The sequence below is a fragment of the Rhinopithecus bieti genome, unplaced genomic scaffold, assembly GCF_001698545.2.
Source record: "Rhinopithecus bieti isolate Rb0 unplaced genomic scaffold, ASM169854v2 scaffold_1017, whole genome shotgun sequence".
Classification (NCBI taxonomy): domain Eukaryota; kingdom Metazoa; phylum Chordata; class Mammalia; order Primates; family Cercopithecidae; genus Rhinopithecus; species Rhinopithecus bieti.
In genome coordinates this window covers 6,921,637-6,935,396 of record NW_016803657.1, presented here as the reverse complement: position 1 = coordinate 6,935,396, position 13,760 = coordinate 6,921,637, and the positions used below count along the sequence as shown (strand labels likewise).

General features: G+C 39.4%; 1 protein-coding gene across 5 annotated transcripts in view; it reads right to left on the bottom strand.

Annotated features, from left to right (window-relative positions):
• The window catches only part of WDR27 (WD repeat domain 27), a 248,528-nt gene that overhangs the window by 137,313 nt on the left and 97,455 nt on the right, over positions 1-13,760 (bottom strand). For 4 of the 5 annotated variants that reach the window (XR_001889728.1, XM_017894959.1, XM_017894970.1 and 1 more), the window contains one exon: positions 1,128-1,226. Coding sequence is in view for 3 of the 5 variants with exons in the window: in XM_017894959.1 (XP_017750448.1) it covers positions 1,128-1,226 (99 nt within the window). In the remaining 2 variants the exon portion in view is untranslated. Of the gene's footprint in view, positions 1-1,127; positions 1,227-13,760 lie in introns of those variants that run through there. The other variant, XR_001889726.1, reaches the window with a different exon arrangement.

The following is a 13,760-nucleotide window of genomic DNA, read 5'->3' as shown; positions in this document are numbered from 1 at the left end:
AAGATGCACTTACTCATTTTCAATATTCACTATTATTCAATATACAGCAGCAGTAGCGCGAGTGCCAGGCACAGCAACATGCCCTGAACTACAGCGATATGTTGTTTAGTGGAGAAGAGCAGGGTCACAAGACACGTGTGGAGTGCCGTTCCGCCTGATCACACGCGCTAGGCCAGAGCACACAGTCACACAATGACGCTATTCTCTGAATCAAAGCCTCAATCTTAAAGAGACAAAATGAAATTATTCCCAAACACTGGAGTTTAATACCTGATATTTATTTTATTTTATTTTATTTTTTTGAGACAGAGTCTCGTTTTGTTGCCCAGGGTGGAGTGCAGTGGCATGATCTCGACTCACTGCAACCTCCACCTCCCGGGTTCAAGTGATTCTCCTGCCTCAGCCTCCTGAATAGCTGGGGTTATAGGCACCCACCACCATGGCCGGCTCATTTTTGTATTTTTTAGTAGAGACAGGGTTTTGCCATGTTGGCCAGGCTGGTCTTGAACTCCTGACCTCAGGTGATCCACCCGCCTTGGCCTCCTAAAGTGCTGGGATTACAGTTGTGAGCCACTGCGCCTGGCCAATACCTAATATTTTTAATCCTTTGCAAAAAATCTCCCTCTACATTTTAATAGAAGACCATTCATTTTTATATACAATTGATTTGCAATGGTTATTTTCATATTTTCTTCTAATTAAAAAAGTTTCTGGAAATGCTGTGGACTTTTTTCCATAAGAATTTTCAAAATCCTGTTCTTTACTTGCTCTGCTGCTTGCTTTCTGGCTGGCACTGGTGTTCATGTTAGTGCCCCATGTAACCGTATTTGTCCACGGGTCTTCCCATACATTCCCGTTTCATTCAATTAAACATGCACAAGTGCTGAGTGGCAAACACCTTCATTATAAAAGAAACTTTTCCAGATGCATTTTCCCACAATAAAGGTTTATTTCTCTCTCTCTCTCCAATAAAAGTGTATTTCCTAAGTTCTCCCTGTACTCAGTGAACACTGGCATGTAACCTTAAATATTTTAAGATTTCACCAAAATAAAGTCATAAAGATACAAAAATATAACGTAAGACCTGTATGCAGCAGAGGTGCCCCACCCACTCAGCAAGACTGTACCTGGGGCGTGGATGGGTTGAAGGCCACTCCAGTGACGGTGTCTGTGTGCCCAGCCAGCCGGTGAGAAAACGTGCTCGAGCCCATTTCATACACGTAAGCCTACAAGACAAGATGAGCAGGTGTGCCATGTTAACTCAGAGTGAGGAATCAGCTGTATGCTATGCAGGGCAGAGGGACTGTCTATAGATTAGTGCAGTTGATCAAATACAACAGCAACAACCGAGATGCCTGACAAAACATCATCCAAGCTGGGAACTAACTGTATAAAACAGGCATCTTTTCCCCTTCTCTCTTGTAGATTGTTTACATCTTACTGAACTTATGTCATACCTTCTATTTACTATCAAAAGCCTCCATAGTACCCTGTGAACAGTTTTAAATATATGCTCATGTTTGATGACTAATTTTAAGGAAGGAGTATAGATTCTGTAATGCAACCTTACCTGGAAGTTCCAAACTGAACGAAAAAATAAAAAAATGCTCTATTGTATCCTCCCCCATAAACTTGAAATAGGTACATATGCTATACTGTGTTTCCTACTCATCAGCTTAGAATTTGAGCAATTCAAATAGTTAGATTTTTTATAGCTGTTGATAAATAAGTTCCTCTCCAACTGTGTGTGACACAATTCTGGATATATGTATCCAGAACTGCCATCAATAGTTTATTTTAGAGACAAAATCTGTTATCAGATACCATTCTGATGGAATTGAGAGATGAGATAATCATTAAGTAACAAAGCGTATCAACAAATATTTTCTGAAAGCCTAGCAGTAATAAACAGCAACGTCACATTGCAGCAGCAGGTGTCAAAGGTGATTCCTTTTCCCGCAAAACCCTACTGTTTTTAAAAAATTAAGCGTATTGTGTATATTTGAAGTTCGCAACATGACTTTATGGGATCCATACCTACAGATATGAAGATAATAGTACTGGTAACTGTAGAGAGGCGGACTCTCATATCTATCATCTCACATCACTACTTGTATTTGTAACAAGAACAGCTAAAATCTATGTAGTTCAGGAAAACCCCTAACACTCCATGGTTTTATTAACTTGAGCACTCGTGTTGCACATTAGATACCTGCACTTCTTCATCGTAGCAGCTGCTGTTTCGTATCCTTTGACCCACATCTCCCCATTTCCTCCCCGTCCCCACCTATGTCTACCCTGTTAGCCACACTTTCATCATCTATCTTGGTGTCTCTGAGCTCTTGTTAAGATATGGATTTCACACAGAAGTAAGATCCTGCAGTCTTTTTCTTTTTGTGTCTGGTTTAATTCACTTAGCATAATGTCCTCCATGTCCATCCACACTGTGGCAAATGGCAGGCTATACCATTGTGTGCTATCTCTTGTCTTTTTGATAATAGCCATCCTTACAGGTATGAGGTGCTAGCTCAGTGGTTTTAATTTGCATTTCTCTTATGATTAGCAATGTGGAGCACCTTTTCATATAGATTTTTGGCCATTTTTATGTTGTCTTTGGAGAAATGTCTATCCAGGTCCTTTACTCATTTTTCAATCAGGTCATTTGTTTTTCTGCTATTGAGTTGCAAGAGTTCTTTATAAATTTTGGATATTAAACCCTTATCAGACATGTGGTTTGCAAATAATGTTTCCCAGTCCATAGGTTGCTTTTCATTTAAGAAAATAAAGTTGGAGGCATCACACTTGATTTAAGATTATATTACAAAGCTACAGTAACTAAAACAATGTGGTACTGCCAGAAAAACAAAAACACAGACCAATTAGAGTATAGAGCTCAGAAATAAATCTAAATGTATATGGACAACTAATTTTCAATAAGGCCATCAAGAGGACACAATGAGGAAAGGATAATCTCTTTAATAAATGTTAATCTCTTTAATAAATGGTGTTAGTAAAACTGGATTTCTGCACACAAAAGAATGAAATTGGACCTTTATTTTACCATACACAAAAATCAACTCAAAATGGATAAAAGACCTAAAACCATGAAACTCCTAGAAGAGAACATAGTGGAAAAGCACCTCAATATTGACCTTGGCAATAATATTTTGAACATAAGAACAAAAGCTCAGGCTACAAAACAAAATAAATAAATGGGACTGCATCAAACTAAAGAGCTTCTGCTCAGCAAATGAAATAATCACCAAAAAAGAACTATTTTAATGTAAGAATGAGTCCTTCAGATTTAGGCCTTCCCAATGATTCTGTCAATGACTAAGCAGGTTTTGAAGTAAAGTCTACAAATAAATGTCTGATATACAGTTGACCCTTGAGCAATGTGGTGGCTAGGGGTGCTGGCCCTCCACGCAGTCAAAAATCCACACGAAGCTTTTGACTCTCCAAAAGCTTTACTGATAACCTACTGTTGACCAGAAGTCTTACCAATAACATAAACAATCAATTACCATATATTTTATATGCTATGTGTATTAATACTTTATTCTTACAATACAGTAAGCTAAAGAAAAGAAAATGATATTTAAAAAATTATAAGGAAGAGAAAATATACTCATTATTCACTGAGTGGCATCATAGAGGTCTTCATCCTCATTGTCTTCATGTTGAGTGGGAAGGAGGAGTAGCAGGGGTTGGTTTTGCTGTCTCAGCGGTGGCCGAGGCAGAAGAGGTGGAGGAGGTGGAAGGGGAGGCAGCAGAGGCAGGCTCACTTGGTGTAACTTTAGAGAAATATGTTGTAATTTCTGCCTGACATTTTTGCTTTCTCACATTTTCTATATGGTACCAATCCTCCTACCATTTGCTTTCATTTCACTGCCTGTATCATAGAAGGATCCATGTCGTGAAAGACATCAAAAGCATTGAGTCATCAGAACCCTTCTTCCAGATTATGTCTAATGTCAATTTGTTTCTTGGCACTGCTTCTTCCATGTCTTCTTACTCATTGTCCAGCATTGGTTTGAAGCACTCATCTCCATCAAGTGGTCTTCTCTTAATTCCTCTGGTGTGGTGTCTGTTAGCTCTTGAATTTCTCCAAGATCCATAGCTTGAAACCTTTTTTGCCATATCCACGATCTCTTTCATGATTTCCTTGATTGGCCCTGTCATAAATCCTGTGAGGTCATGCACAACTCTGGACAGTTCTCTCCAGTGGGAATTGCTTCAGGGTTGATGGCCTGCATGGCTTTTCCTATAACAGTAATGGCCTCTTCGATGGTGTAATCTTTCCAGGTTTTCATGATGTTCTCTCCATCAGAGTTCTCTTCCACAGCATTGACAACGCTTTCCATAGGGTTCCATTTGTAATGACCCTCTGATCGGGAGTCTGGATTAGAGAAGTTGTTTGGGGGCAAGACCACTTTGATGCCTTTGGTGTTAAACTCATTGGGTTCTGGGTGGCCAGGGGCATTGTCCAATATCAAAAGAACTTTAAAAGGCAGTCGTGGCCAAGCGCGGTGGCTCATGCCTGCAATCCCAGCACTTTGGGAGGCCAAGGTGGGTGGATCATGAGGTCAGGAGATTGAGGCCATCCTTGCCAACATGGTGAAACCCCATCTCTGCTAAAAATACAAAAGTCAGCTGGGCGTGGTGGCACATGCCTATAATCGCAGCTACTAGGGAGGCTGAGGCAGGAGAATTGCTTGAACTCAGGAGGCAGTGGTTGCAGTGAGCCAAGACTGCACCACTGCACTCCAGCCTGGCAACACAGCTAGACTCTGTCTCAGGGGAAAAAAAAAAAAAAAAGGCAGTCGCTTCCTGACTTCAGGGACAAAGTTAACAATGGAACCAATAATGCAGGAAAAGGTTCTCACTGTCCTGCTTTCTTGGTGAACAATGAAAAGATTGGCAGGTGGTGTTGTTTTCCCTTCAAGGCTCAGTTTTATGGATAAGGGCAGTCCCGATCACAAGCTCCACTGCATTTGCACAAACCAGTAGAGCTGACCTATCCCTTCCTGCCTTACGTCTGGTGTTCCTTCTCTTCCTTACCAATAAATGTCTTTTGTAGCATGTTTTTCCCTAAGAATAGGGCACTTATATCTGCACTAAAAACCTGTTCAGGCAGATATCCTTTCTCCTCAAGGATTTTCTTTTCTTTTCTTTTCTTTTTTAAGATGCCGTCTTGCTCTGTTGCCCAGGCTGGAGTGCAGTGGCACAATCTCAGCTCACTACAACCTCCACCTCCTGTGCTCAAGTGATTCTCCCGCCTCAGTCTCTCAAGTAGTTGGGATTACAGGTGCCAGCACCACACCCGGCTAATTTTTGTATTTTTAGTAGAGACAGGGTTTCACCATCTTAGCCAGGCTGGTCTTGAACTCCTGACCTCAGGTGATCCTCCCACCTTGGCCTCCCAAAGTGCTGGGATTACAGGTGTGAGCCACTGTGCCCGGCCCTCAGTGATTTCCTTAATGGCATCTGGGAACTCAGCTGCTGCCTCTTGGTCAGAAGCTGCTTCTCCTGTTATCTTGAACTCGTTTTTTTTTTTTTTTTTTGAGACAGAGTTTTGCTCTTGTCCAGGCTGGAGTGCGATGGCGCAATCTTGGCTCACCGCAACCTCCACTTCCCAGGTTCAAGTGATTCTCCTGCCTCAGTCTTCCCAAGTAGCTGGGATTAGAGGCATGCAACCACTAAACCCGGCTAATTTTGTATTTTTAGTAGAGATGGGGTTTCTCCATGTGGGTCAGGCTGGTCTCAAACTCCCAACCTCAGGTGATCCGCCCACCTCAGCTTCCCAAAGTGCTGCGATTACAGGCGTGAGCCACCATGCCCGGCCCTATCTTAAACTTTTTAAGCCAAACCTCTTTCTAAAATTATCAAGTCATCCTTCACCTTCCCTTTGCTTTGTCAGATAACGACTTCACTTTTTCTTGAATCATATTAGAGTCTACAGGTATGCCTTTCTCATAGCAATCCTGCGCCCACATAAAAGCTGCATTTGCAATATGAAATTTAAAAGGATTTAACAAAACGTGCAAGGTTTTCATGCCATGTCTCCACGAGTTTCCTTTTCTTTTTTTACATTATTTCTTATACTGGATTCATTTATCTTGAAATGGCAGCCGCCTGCCAGTCTACATACATACCAAGCAATTCAGCTTTTTCTGTAAAGTCGTGGCTTTCCCTGCTTCTTGGGAGAAGGTTCAGCATCTCTAGGGGCACTTCCTATGGGCCCCATGGTGTAATTCAAGGTTTATGGTATTGCATTAAACACAATGAAAAATACAGAAGAGCCGTAAGAGACCACCTTTCACTGCAACACACAATTTACTGGAGAGACAAACAGATCACACAGAGGCGATGAGCATCACAGAGTTTTAAGGGATACTTGTAACTCCTGAGCTCACCGCAGCAGCAACAGCAAGGCGATGAAATGAGGACAGTAGTGCTGGATGGACGACAGTCGAGTTTATGAAGTGATGATTTCATACTGCATTTCTGCACTTGTTTATATTTCTCTTGACTGAGAATGTGCATACATTCTAATAAATTGCAACTTTTTAAAAAGATGTGTGTAAATCTTATGATAGTCAAGGATAAAAAAGACTAATAGCTACATACATTTTAGGCATTCATGACATATCTTTTAAATTTTTTTAGACTTTTAGGCTATGTGGTTCATCTATGAGTTTTTTCAAAGTGTTGAAAATCTCCAAAAATGTTAATATATTTGTTGAAAAAAAAAATCATGTATAAGTGGACCCATGCATTTCAAACCCATGTTGTTCAAGAGTTAGCTGAATTTTGAAGGAAAGTGGAGAAATAAAATGTCTATGTTTTATTTTCTTCTGCCACATCTTTTGGTCCAGGGAGTCTTGGGGTACATGAATTTTCTGATCATGACAACTTTACATGTGACACAGCAACTGGAAGCCCAAATATCAGAAATATTTTAGTAGATACACAGGTTTCTTATGCTGTGATCCTACACAGTGTCAAAAAATACAGAAGGACAATAAGCCATAGAGTGATGGTAATGAACAGCTCTGCAAATGATTCAATGTAACCACAATCCATGTGTGAAAGAAACATTTTAATTAGAGGTACTCGCTGGAGTCATGAAGCACTTCAGCCACCACAGAGAAACCAGCTGAGGCTAAGACATATTCAGAAAACAAACAGAGCTGGAAATAAAACCTGTGTAGGTAGATCTCATGCCAGAACCAAATCAAGAAGTCCTGAGAGAAGGAGCAAGAAAAAAGGAAGCAATATTTTTCAGGCAAAAGATGAGGATGTGGCATAAATCTGTGGGTGCTGGAAAAATGCTTGACTGCTCAAAATGTTTTACAAAATTGGTAAGGGACTGAATGTACTACTGAAGAAGCGAAGTGTTTTGGAAGCAGGACTACACCGATTCATTACAACTGTTTTGCAATTCTGCTGAGCCACGTCTGCGAGGATGAAGTTTCTTTCATTTTTCCTTTCACAGAGTTCCTAACATGTGACCTTCGTTTCCCTTTACCCAAATTAACCCCACAGAAGAAAGGGGATGAAGAATTACAAACAGAAGTGAGTTCTGCACTCCTGAAACTTGACAATGGTAGCGACATTTTCCACAGGGGAATCAACTGTCTTATTATGCTCACTTATTTTGCTTTTGAAAATAATTCCAGAAATGACATTTTCCAAGTATTCTGAACATTTCTTCAGATACCGAATTTTTAGTTTACAAAAAAGTAAACTATTCTCAGAAGACCGAAAACGGTCAAGATTTAAAACAAAGTCACACCAAGACAGAAGCCTTGCCTCCTTACAGCAAGAAGCAAAGGCTCTGTTGGAGAATTCCTGATGGTGGCATGCAGGGCCACCTGGCCGCCCGCCACACAAGCCATGGGAGGCGAATGGCACCATCTCATCAGGCTGCAAGGCTGACGCACAATCTCCAACTCTTGTCAACCTCCATCAAGGTCTGGCAAAATAAATATGGCACACACAGTCATAAACCCCACCCTTTTCTCTGGCACATCCTCTTCCAAAGACATAGCAGAACAGGGCACGGGTGTGATACTGCCCACTGGTCTAACCAGTGGACACTGGTAAATACCTAAGGCAGTAGTAACTTTTTAAGGCCTTGGGATAATACGAGATTCCATGTCCACGCTCCATTTTCCTTATCCACTCCTCTGTGACGGACATTTAGGGCGCCTCCACACTGTGGATATCATGAAGAGTGCTGCCACGGCTATGGAAGCACAGGTGTCCCTTTCATAAACTGATGGCAATTCTTTTGGACAAATACCCAAGACTGCTGGATCATGTGGTTTCTACTCTTCGCTTTTTGAGGAAACAACACACATTTTCCGCCGTGGCTGCCTCGTTTTGCATTCCCACCGGCTGTGCAGGAGCTCCCCTTTCTCCACATCCTCATCATCACTTGTCTTTCTGATATTCTAACAGGTGTGAGGTGGTATCTCATGATGGTTTTGACTTGCATTTCCCTGATGATTGGTGATGTGAGTCCTTTTTTCCTGTACGCATTGATCATCTGTATGTGTTCTTAAGCGAAATGTCTATTATTCAAGCTTCCTTTGGGCCATGATCTTCATCTGATAATTTCACCTACTGATGACATTTGCCTCAGTCAATTACTGCATCTGAGATTGAAGAGGGTGATTTTCTAATCCTGCCATTGATCCATTCCACTTGTCTGCAATCCACTAAGAAATAACTTTCCTTTACCAAGTAGGGTATTTGGTTTACTTAAAATACAGTCCGAACAGGAAAGGCAGACAAATGTTTAAATCTTTTCCTTTATAAGGCACACTTCTGAGTAAGGGACAGGTGCCCTAGTTACTTCCAAATGGGGACCAATGACATTTTGTTTTATGTTTTCGTTTTTAGCTATAGCTTTTTGGGAGGAGTATTATCAAAAATGATAAGGGTTTAGATAGACAATGTTTGAAGTCAATCGCAGTCATTACTCTTTGGATGCTCAGCTAGCCCTCCGTTGGCCAACAGAATACGGCACTGGTGTGGTGCTGCCCACGGGTCTAACCAGCAGACAGTGGTACATGCCTAAGGCAGCAGTAGCCTTAAGGCCTTGGGAATTGGCTGTTGCCTGTGGCCTTGTTATATGACTCCATTACCCTTTGATTTCTTCTTTTCTCTTTGGCATAAGATGTGCCTGGCTCATCTTGTAAGTCTTCTGCCACAGACCTGGAACCAGCTCTCCACCCAGGGAGCTCTGGCTTCTATTAGTGGGGGATGGCATTTAGAGGCTGCAAAGAGGGTACTAAGGGTGATGGCTGGAATATCGCTGCTTCCAAGCACCTTCCGTGGCGGGAGCTAAGAAATACTGGTATTCGTGCACCAGTTCCACATGGTTTTAATTTGAAAGGCTTTCCAACATAAATTAATGGCTGACAGGGCAAGTTCTCCCTATCATAATGTTCTTTTTTTTCAGGGGTATTCTGACCGTTGTTACTTGTTTATTCTCCCAAGTAACTTTACAATCAAACAGTACAGCTACAGAAAAACCTACTGGAATTTTGTTGTTGTTGGGGCAGTGTTAAATTTACAAATTACCTACAGAGAACTGCCTTCTTTATGAAACTAAATCTTCCTATCCAAGAACAAGTTACGATTTTGCGTTTGTCCAAATCTACACTTCTGGGGGAAAAAACAAAATGTTCCTTAGTGCAGGTTTCGCAGAAATCTTGTTAATACCTGAATGGTTTATCCTTTTTGAGGCGATTCTCAATGAGTTCTCCTCTTCCACTATAACTTTTCAGAGGTTATTTTTTTGTACCTATAAAGACCATTGAATTCCATATATTAATTTAAACACTACTAATCTTTCACTTAATTATTTTATTGTTCATATGGGCCACTAATTCTCTTGGGTTTTCCAGATATGCAATCTTGTTACCTATGAATAAACGTAATTTTCACTGTTCTTTTCAGTGGTAATATCTGGTAAGTCGTCCTGTCTAATTTCATAGGGAAATATCTCCAATACCCTGTAAAATAGTCGCGGAATTAATGAACGTTCTGGCTCTGTTCCCAACCATAGAATACCTCTAAAGTTTTCTCAGTAAGATGTCAGCTTTTGGGCTGAGATAAGCATTTTATCATTTGAAAGAGGCATTCATGGATTCCTCTTTTACCGGGTATTTCAGCAGAAATGAATCCAGAATTTTATTGAAACAGCTTTCTGCATCCAGGAACATGGTTGTAAGAGTCCTCTTTTTATACTAGTTAATATTATGAAGGAATTATTAGTGAATTTATTGATAGTAAGCCATCCTTGCATTCTATGCATAACCCACTTAGACATGATAAATTATTGTTAATGCACTAATTCTGTGTTCTACTTAAGCTTTTCAATTGATATTCATAAATGAAATATAACTCCTTTCTGAAATTTCATCAAGTTTTCTATCAGTTATGGTTACTTCAAAAAGCAGCCTGATGTCTTCCTTCTTTCTCCACGCTTTAAAACAGTTAAGTATCTTTGGGACTATTTGATGTTTAAGAGGCTGGTAAAATCCCCTGAGAAAGCATGTGGGCCTGGTACTATCTCACAAGGAGCTCTTAGAAAATGTTCTCAATTTCTTCTAAGAACAGTGGCCTGTTAAATTTGTTTCCACTTTGGGGGCCAGTTTGATAAACTAAATTTCTGTGACTCAACCATTTGTCTAGAGGCTTTCATATTAATTTGCACAAATTATGAGAAGCAGTGTCATGATTTTCAAAATCCTTCTGCTCCATGCTTTTGCCTACTCGTTGCTTATTAATGATAGATTAAGCTTTCTCTATTAAAAAAAATGCACTGATTAAGTTATTTTGTTGCTTGTGTTTTTAAAATACTAGTGTTTTGGCCAGGCATGGTGGCTCATGCCTGTAATCCCTGCACTTTAGGAGGCCGAGGCAGGTGGATCAATGGAGGTCAGGAGTTTGAGACCAGCCCGGCCAACGTGGTGAAACGCCATCTCTACTAAAAACACAAAAACTTAGCTGGGCGTGGTGGCGGGCACCTGTAATCCAAGCTACTGGGGAGGCTGAGGCAAGAGAATCTCTTGAACCCAGGAGGCGGAGGTTGCAGTGAGCTGAGATCGTGCCACAGAACTCCAACCTGGGTGACAGAGCGACACTGTCTCAAAAAGCAAAGAAACCAACAAAAAAAAAACACAACTAGTGTTTTAATTTATTTATTAGTTCTACTGATTTTCTGTTTTCTAAATTATCACCTGCTTTTCTATCAATTTATTTCTTCTGAGTTACTTTGCTGTTCCTTGTCTGGCTTTTTAGTTAGATATTCATTTATTTTTTCCCTTTTACAATGTATGATATGGGATTTGGTGCTATAAAGTTCCCCTCAAAAACTGGTTTATGGGTATTCCAGAGACACTGATATGTCATGTTAGAAACAGCATTACTTTCAAGAAATTCTACAGTTTCGTATTTTGTTTTACACCTTTAAACCAAGAGTTGCTTAACAGATGGAATTTTAATATTTAGATGGAAGAAACTTTTGGTTTTAAATTTGTACTTTGATTGCATTATAGTGAGAAAATGTTGATTTTGTGTTCTTTTTTTAATTTATTGAGCTTTTTTCTGGATTCATTTATGGTCATTGTTCATAGATATTTGATGTGCACTTGAGAATAAGACACCTTGTTGACAGACACACATTACTATGAATATCTATAAAATAATGCGTTATCAATTATGATATAGAAATTTCCTACAACCTTATAATTTCCGTGCACCTGACCTGCCAAGGACTGACACAGATGCATCAGTCCCATTATTAATGTGTGGCTACTTATTATCTGGTTCTTATTGTTTCCACCTTGTGAAATTTGTTTATTTTCCTCTAAATTAGATACTAACATACATTGTATTTTCATTGTGAATTCTGGCCTTTGGCATTATAAGTATCTTTGCCTCATAATTTTTTGGTTGAATTGTGTTTTGTGCGATATTAAAATCATATAATCTGCTTTATTTTTATTTTCATTTGCCTGGTATACATTAAACATCTCTTCCCTTTAATCCTTCCTGGATCACTTTGGCTTAAGGCATCTCCTATATTCAGCATGGACCCAGATTTTTTTCCTCATCTGTAAAATCCAATCTGAAAGTTTTTTTCTTTTTTTCCTTAAACATTGATATGAGCCAGGCATGGTGGATCAGACCTGTAATCCCAGCACTTTGGGAGGCTGAGGCTGGAGGCCTGAAGCCAATGGTTTGAGGGCAGCCTGGACCACACAGCGAAACATCATCTCTAAAAAACTAATGAGCCAAGCCGCGTGGCATGTGCCTGTAGTTCCAGCTATGTGGGAGGCTGGGGCAAGGGGATGGATTGAGCCCAGAAGTTCAAGCTCATAGTGGGCCATGATCATGCCACTGCACTTCAGCTTGGGCTAACAGAGCAAGACTCAAAAACAAACAAAAACAACAACAACGAAGACATCAATATGACTGGCACTTCCATCTCAGTTTCATCCTAGTATTTTAGTTTTAATTCTATGTAATGTATGGCACTTTATGGTCTATTTTATTTGTCCTATCTAGGTATTTCTTTGGGCACTTAAAAATGGCAGAATTCTTGTTCCGGCAGTTATATTTTATTAAAAGCTTTATACAAAACTCTTGGTCCACTCCTAAGACAATGCATGTTGGTTCACTGCTATGCCCAACAGTGAGGCTGTCTAGCAACCATTTTTCCATCTCTCTTCCTCTACATCCAATTTTAGTCATAATTATCTTAATATTTATACTCTTAAATTACATTTAAGAGCTTACAATTCTATTGTCAGCTTCAACTGATCTCTTCTTACTCAATTAACATCTACAAGTAGAATCAAGAGATGTATTCTACTTTCTAGTTATATTCTCACATCTCCCAGTTTTATACTATTAAACTGTAACAGACAGAACATTTACAAAGTATTCTGTCGTACCTTCATTCCCACCTTTTGATCTTCCATAGTTAAACACATTCACTGTTCACCTTGAACCTTTTGCTGAAACTTCTTCAATCCTACCTTGGCTTTATAAAGCTTTTTTTTTTCAATATAACTTAAGGGAACACCATTCAGTTCCGGCATATTCATAACTGTGTGTCTGGTTTTATACTCAAAAAAAAATTTAGCTGGATATTAAAATTCTTGACTCAGATTATCTTTCTGAGTATGTTAAATATGTTCTTCCCAATGTTTTTTTTAACAAAAAAAAAAATGATGATTTACGAAAGTCCAACCCAAGTTGATACTGTTTTCCTTATAAGCATTTGAACAATTTACATGGATCCACAAAGGTGTTTTGTTGTTAATGTTTATAGTCAAATGGATTTATTAAGCTATATTTCTATGCAAACTAGTCTGGGTCGATTCTCCCAGGTATTCTTGCAATATCTAGATTTAACGAAATTTTTTTAATTTTAGAAAATATATTTTTGAATTATAATATTAATTCTTTGTTCTGTTTAACTGACTTTTTAAAAAAATGTCCAGGGACTCCATTTATATGTAGGTTGAATCTCCTTTGCTAAACTTCTATATTTACGTTTTCACCTTGAATTTCTTTTATCATTTTCTTTATTTACTTCTCTCATTTGTATCCTTTTCCCCTATTGTGCTCTCTGTATTTGCTTTCTATAATATTCCTTTGCATTGGGCCTTTATTTCTGAATTGTTTTCTAATGCTTTCCTAACTTTCATCAGTTCTCATTTCATATACTCCTG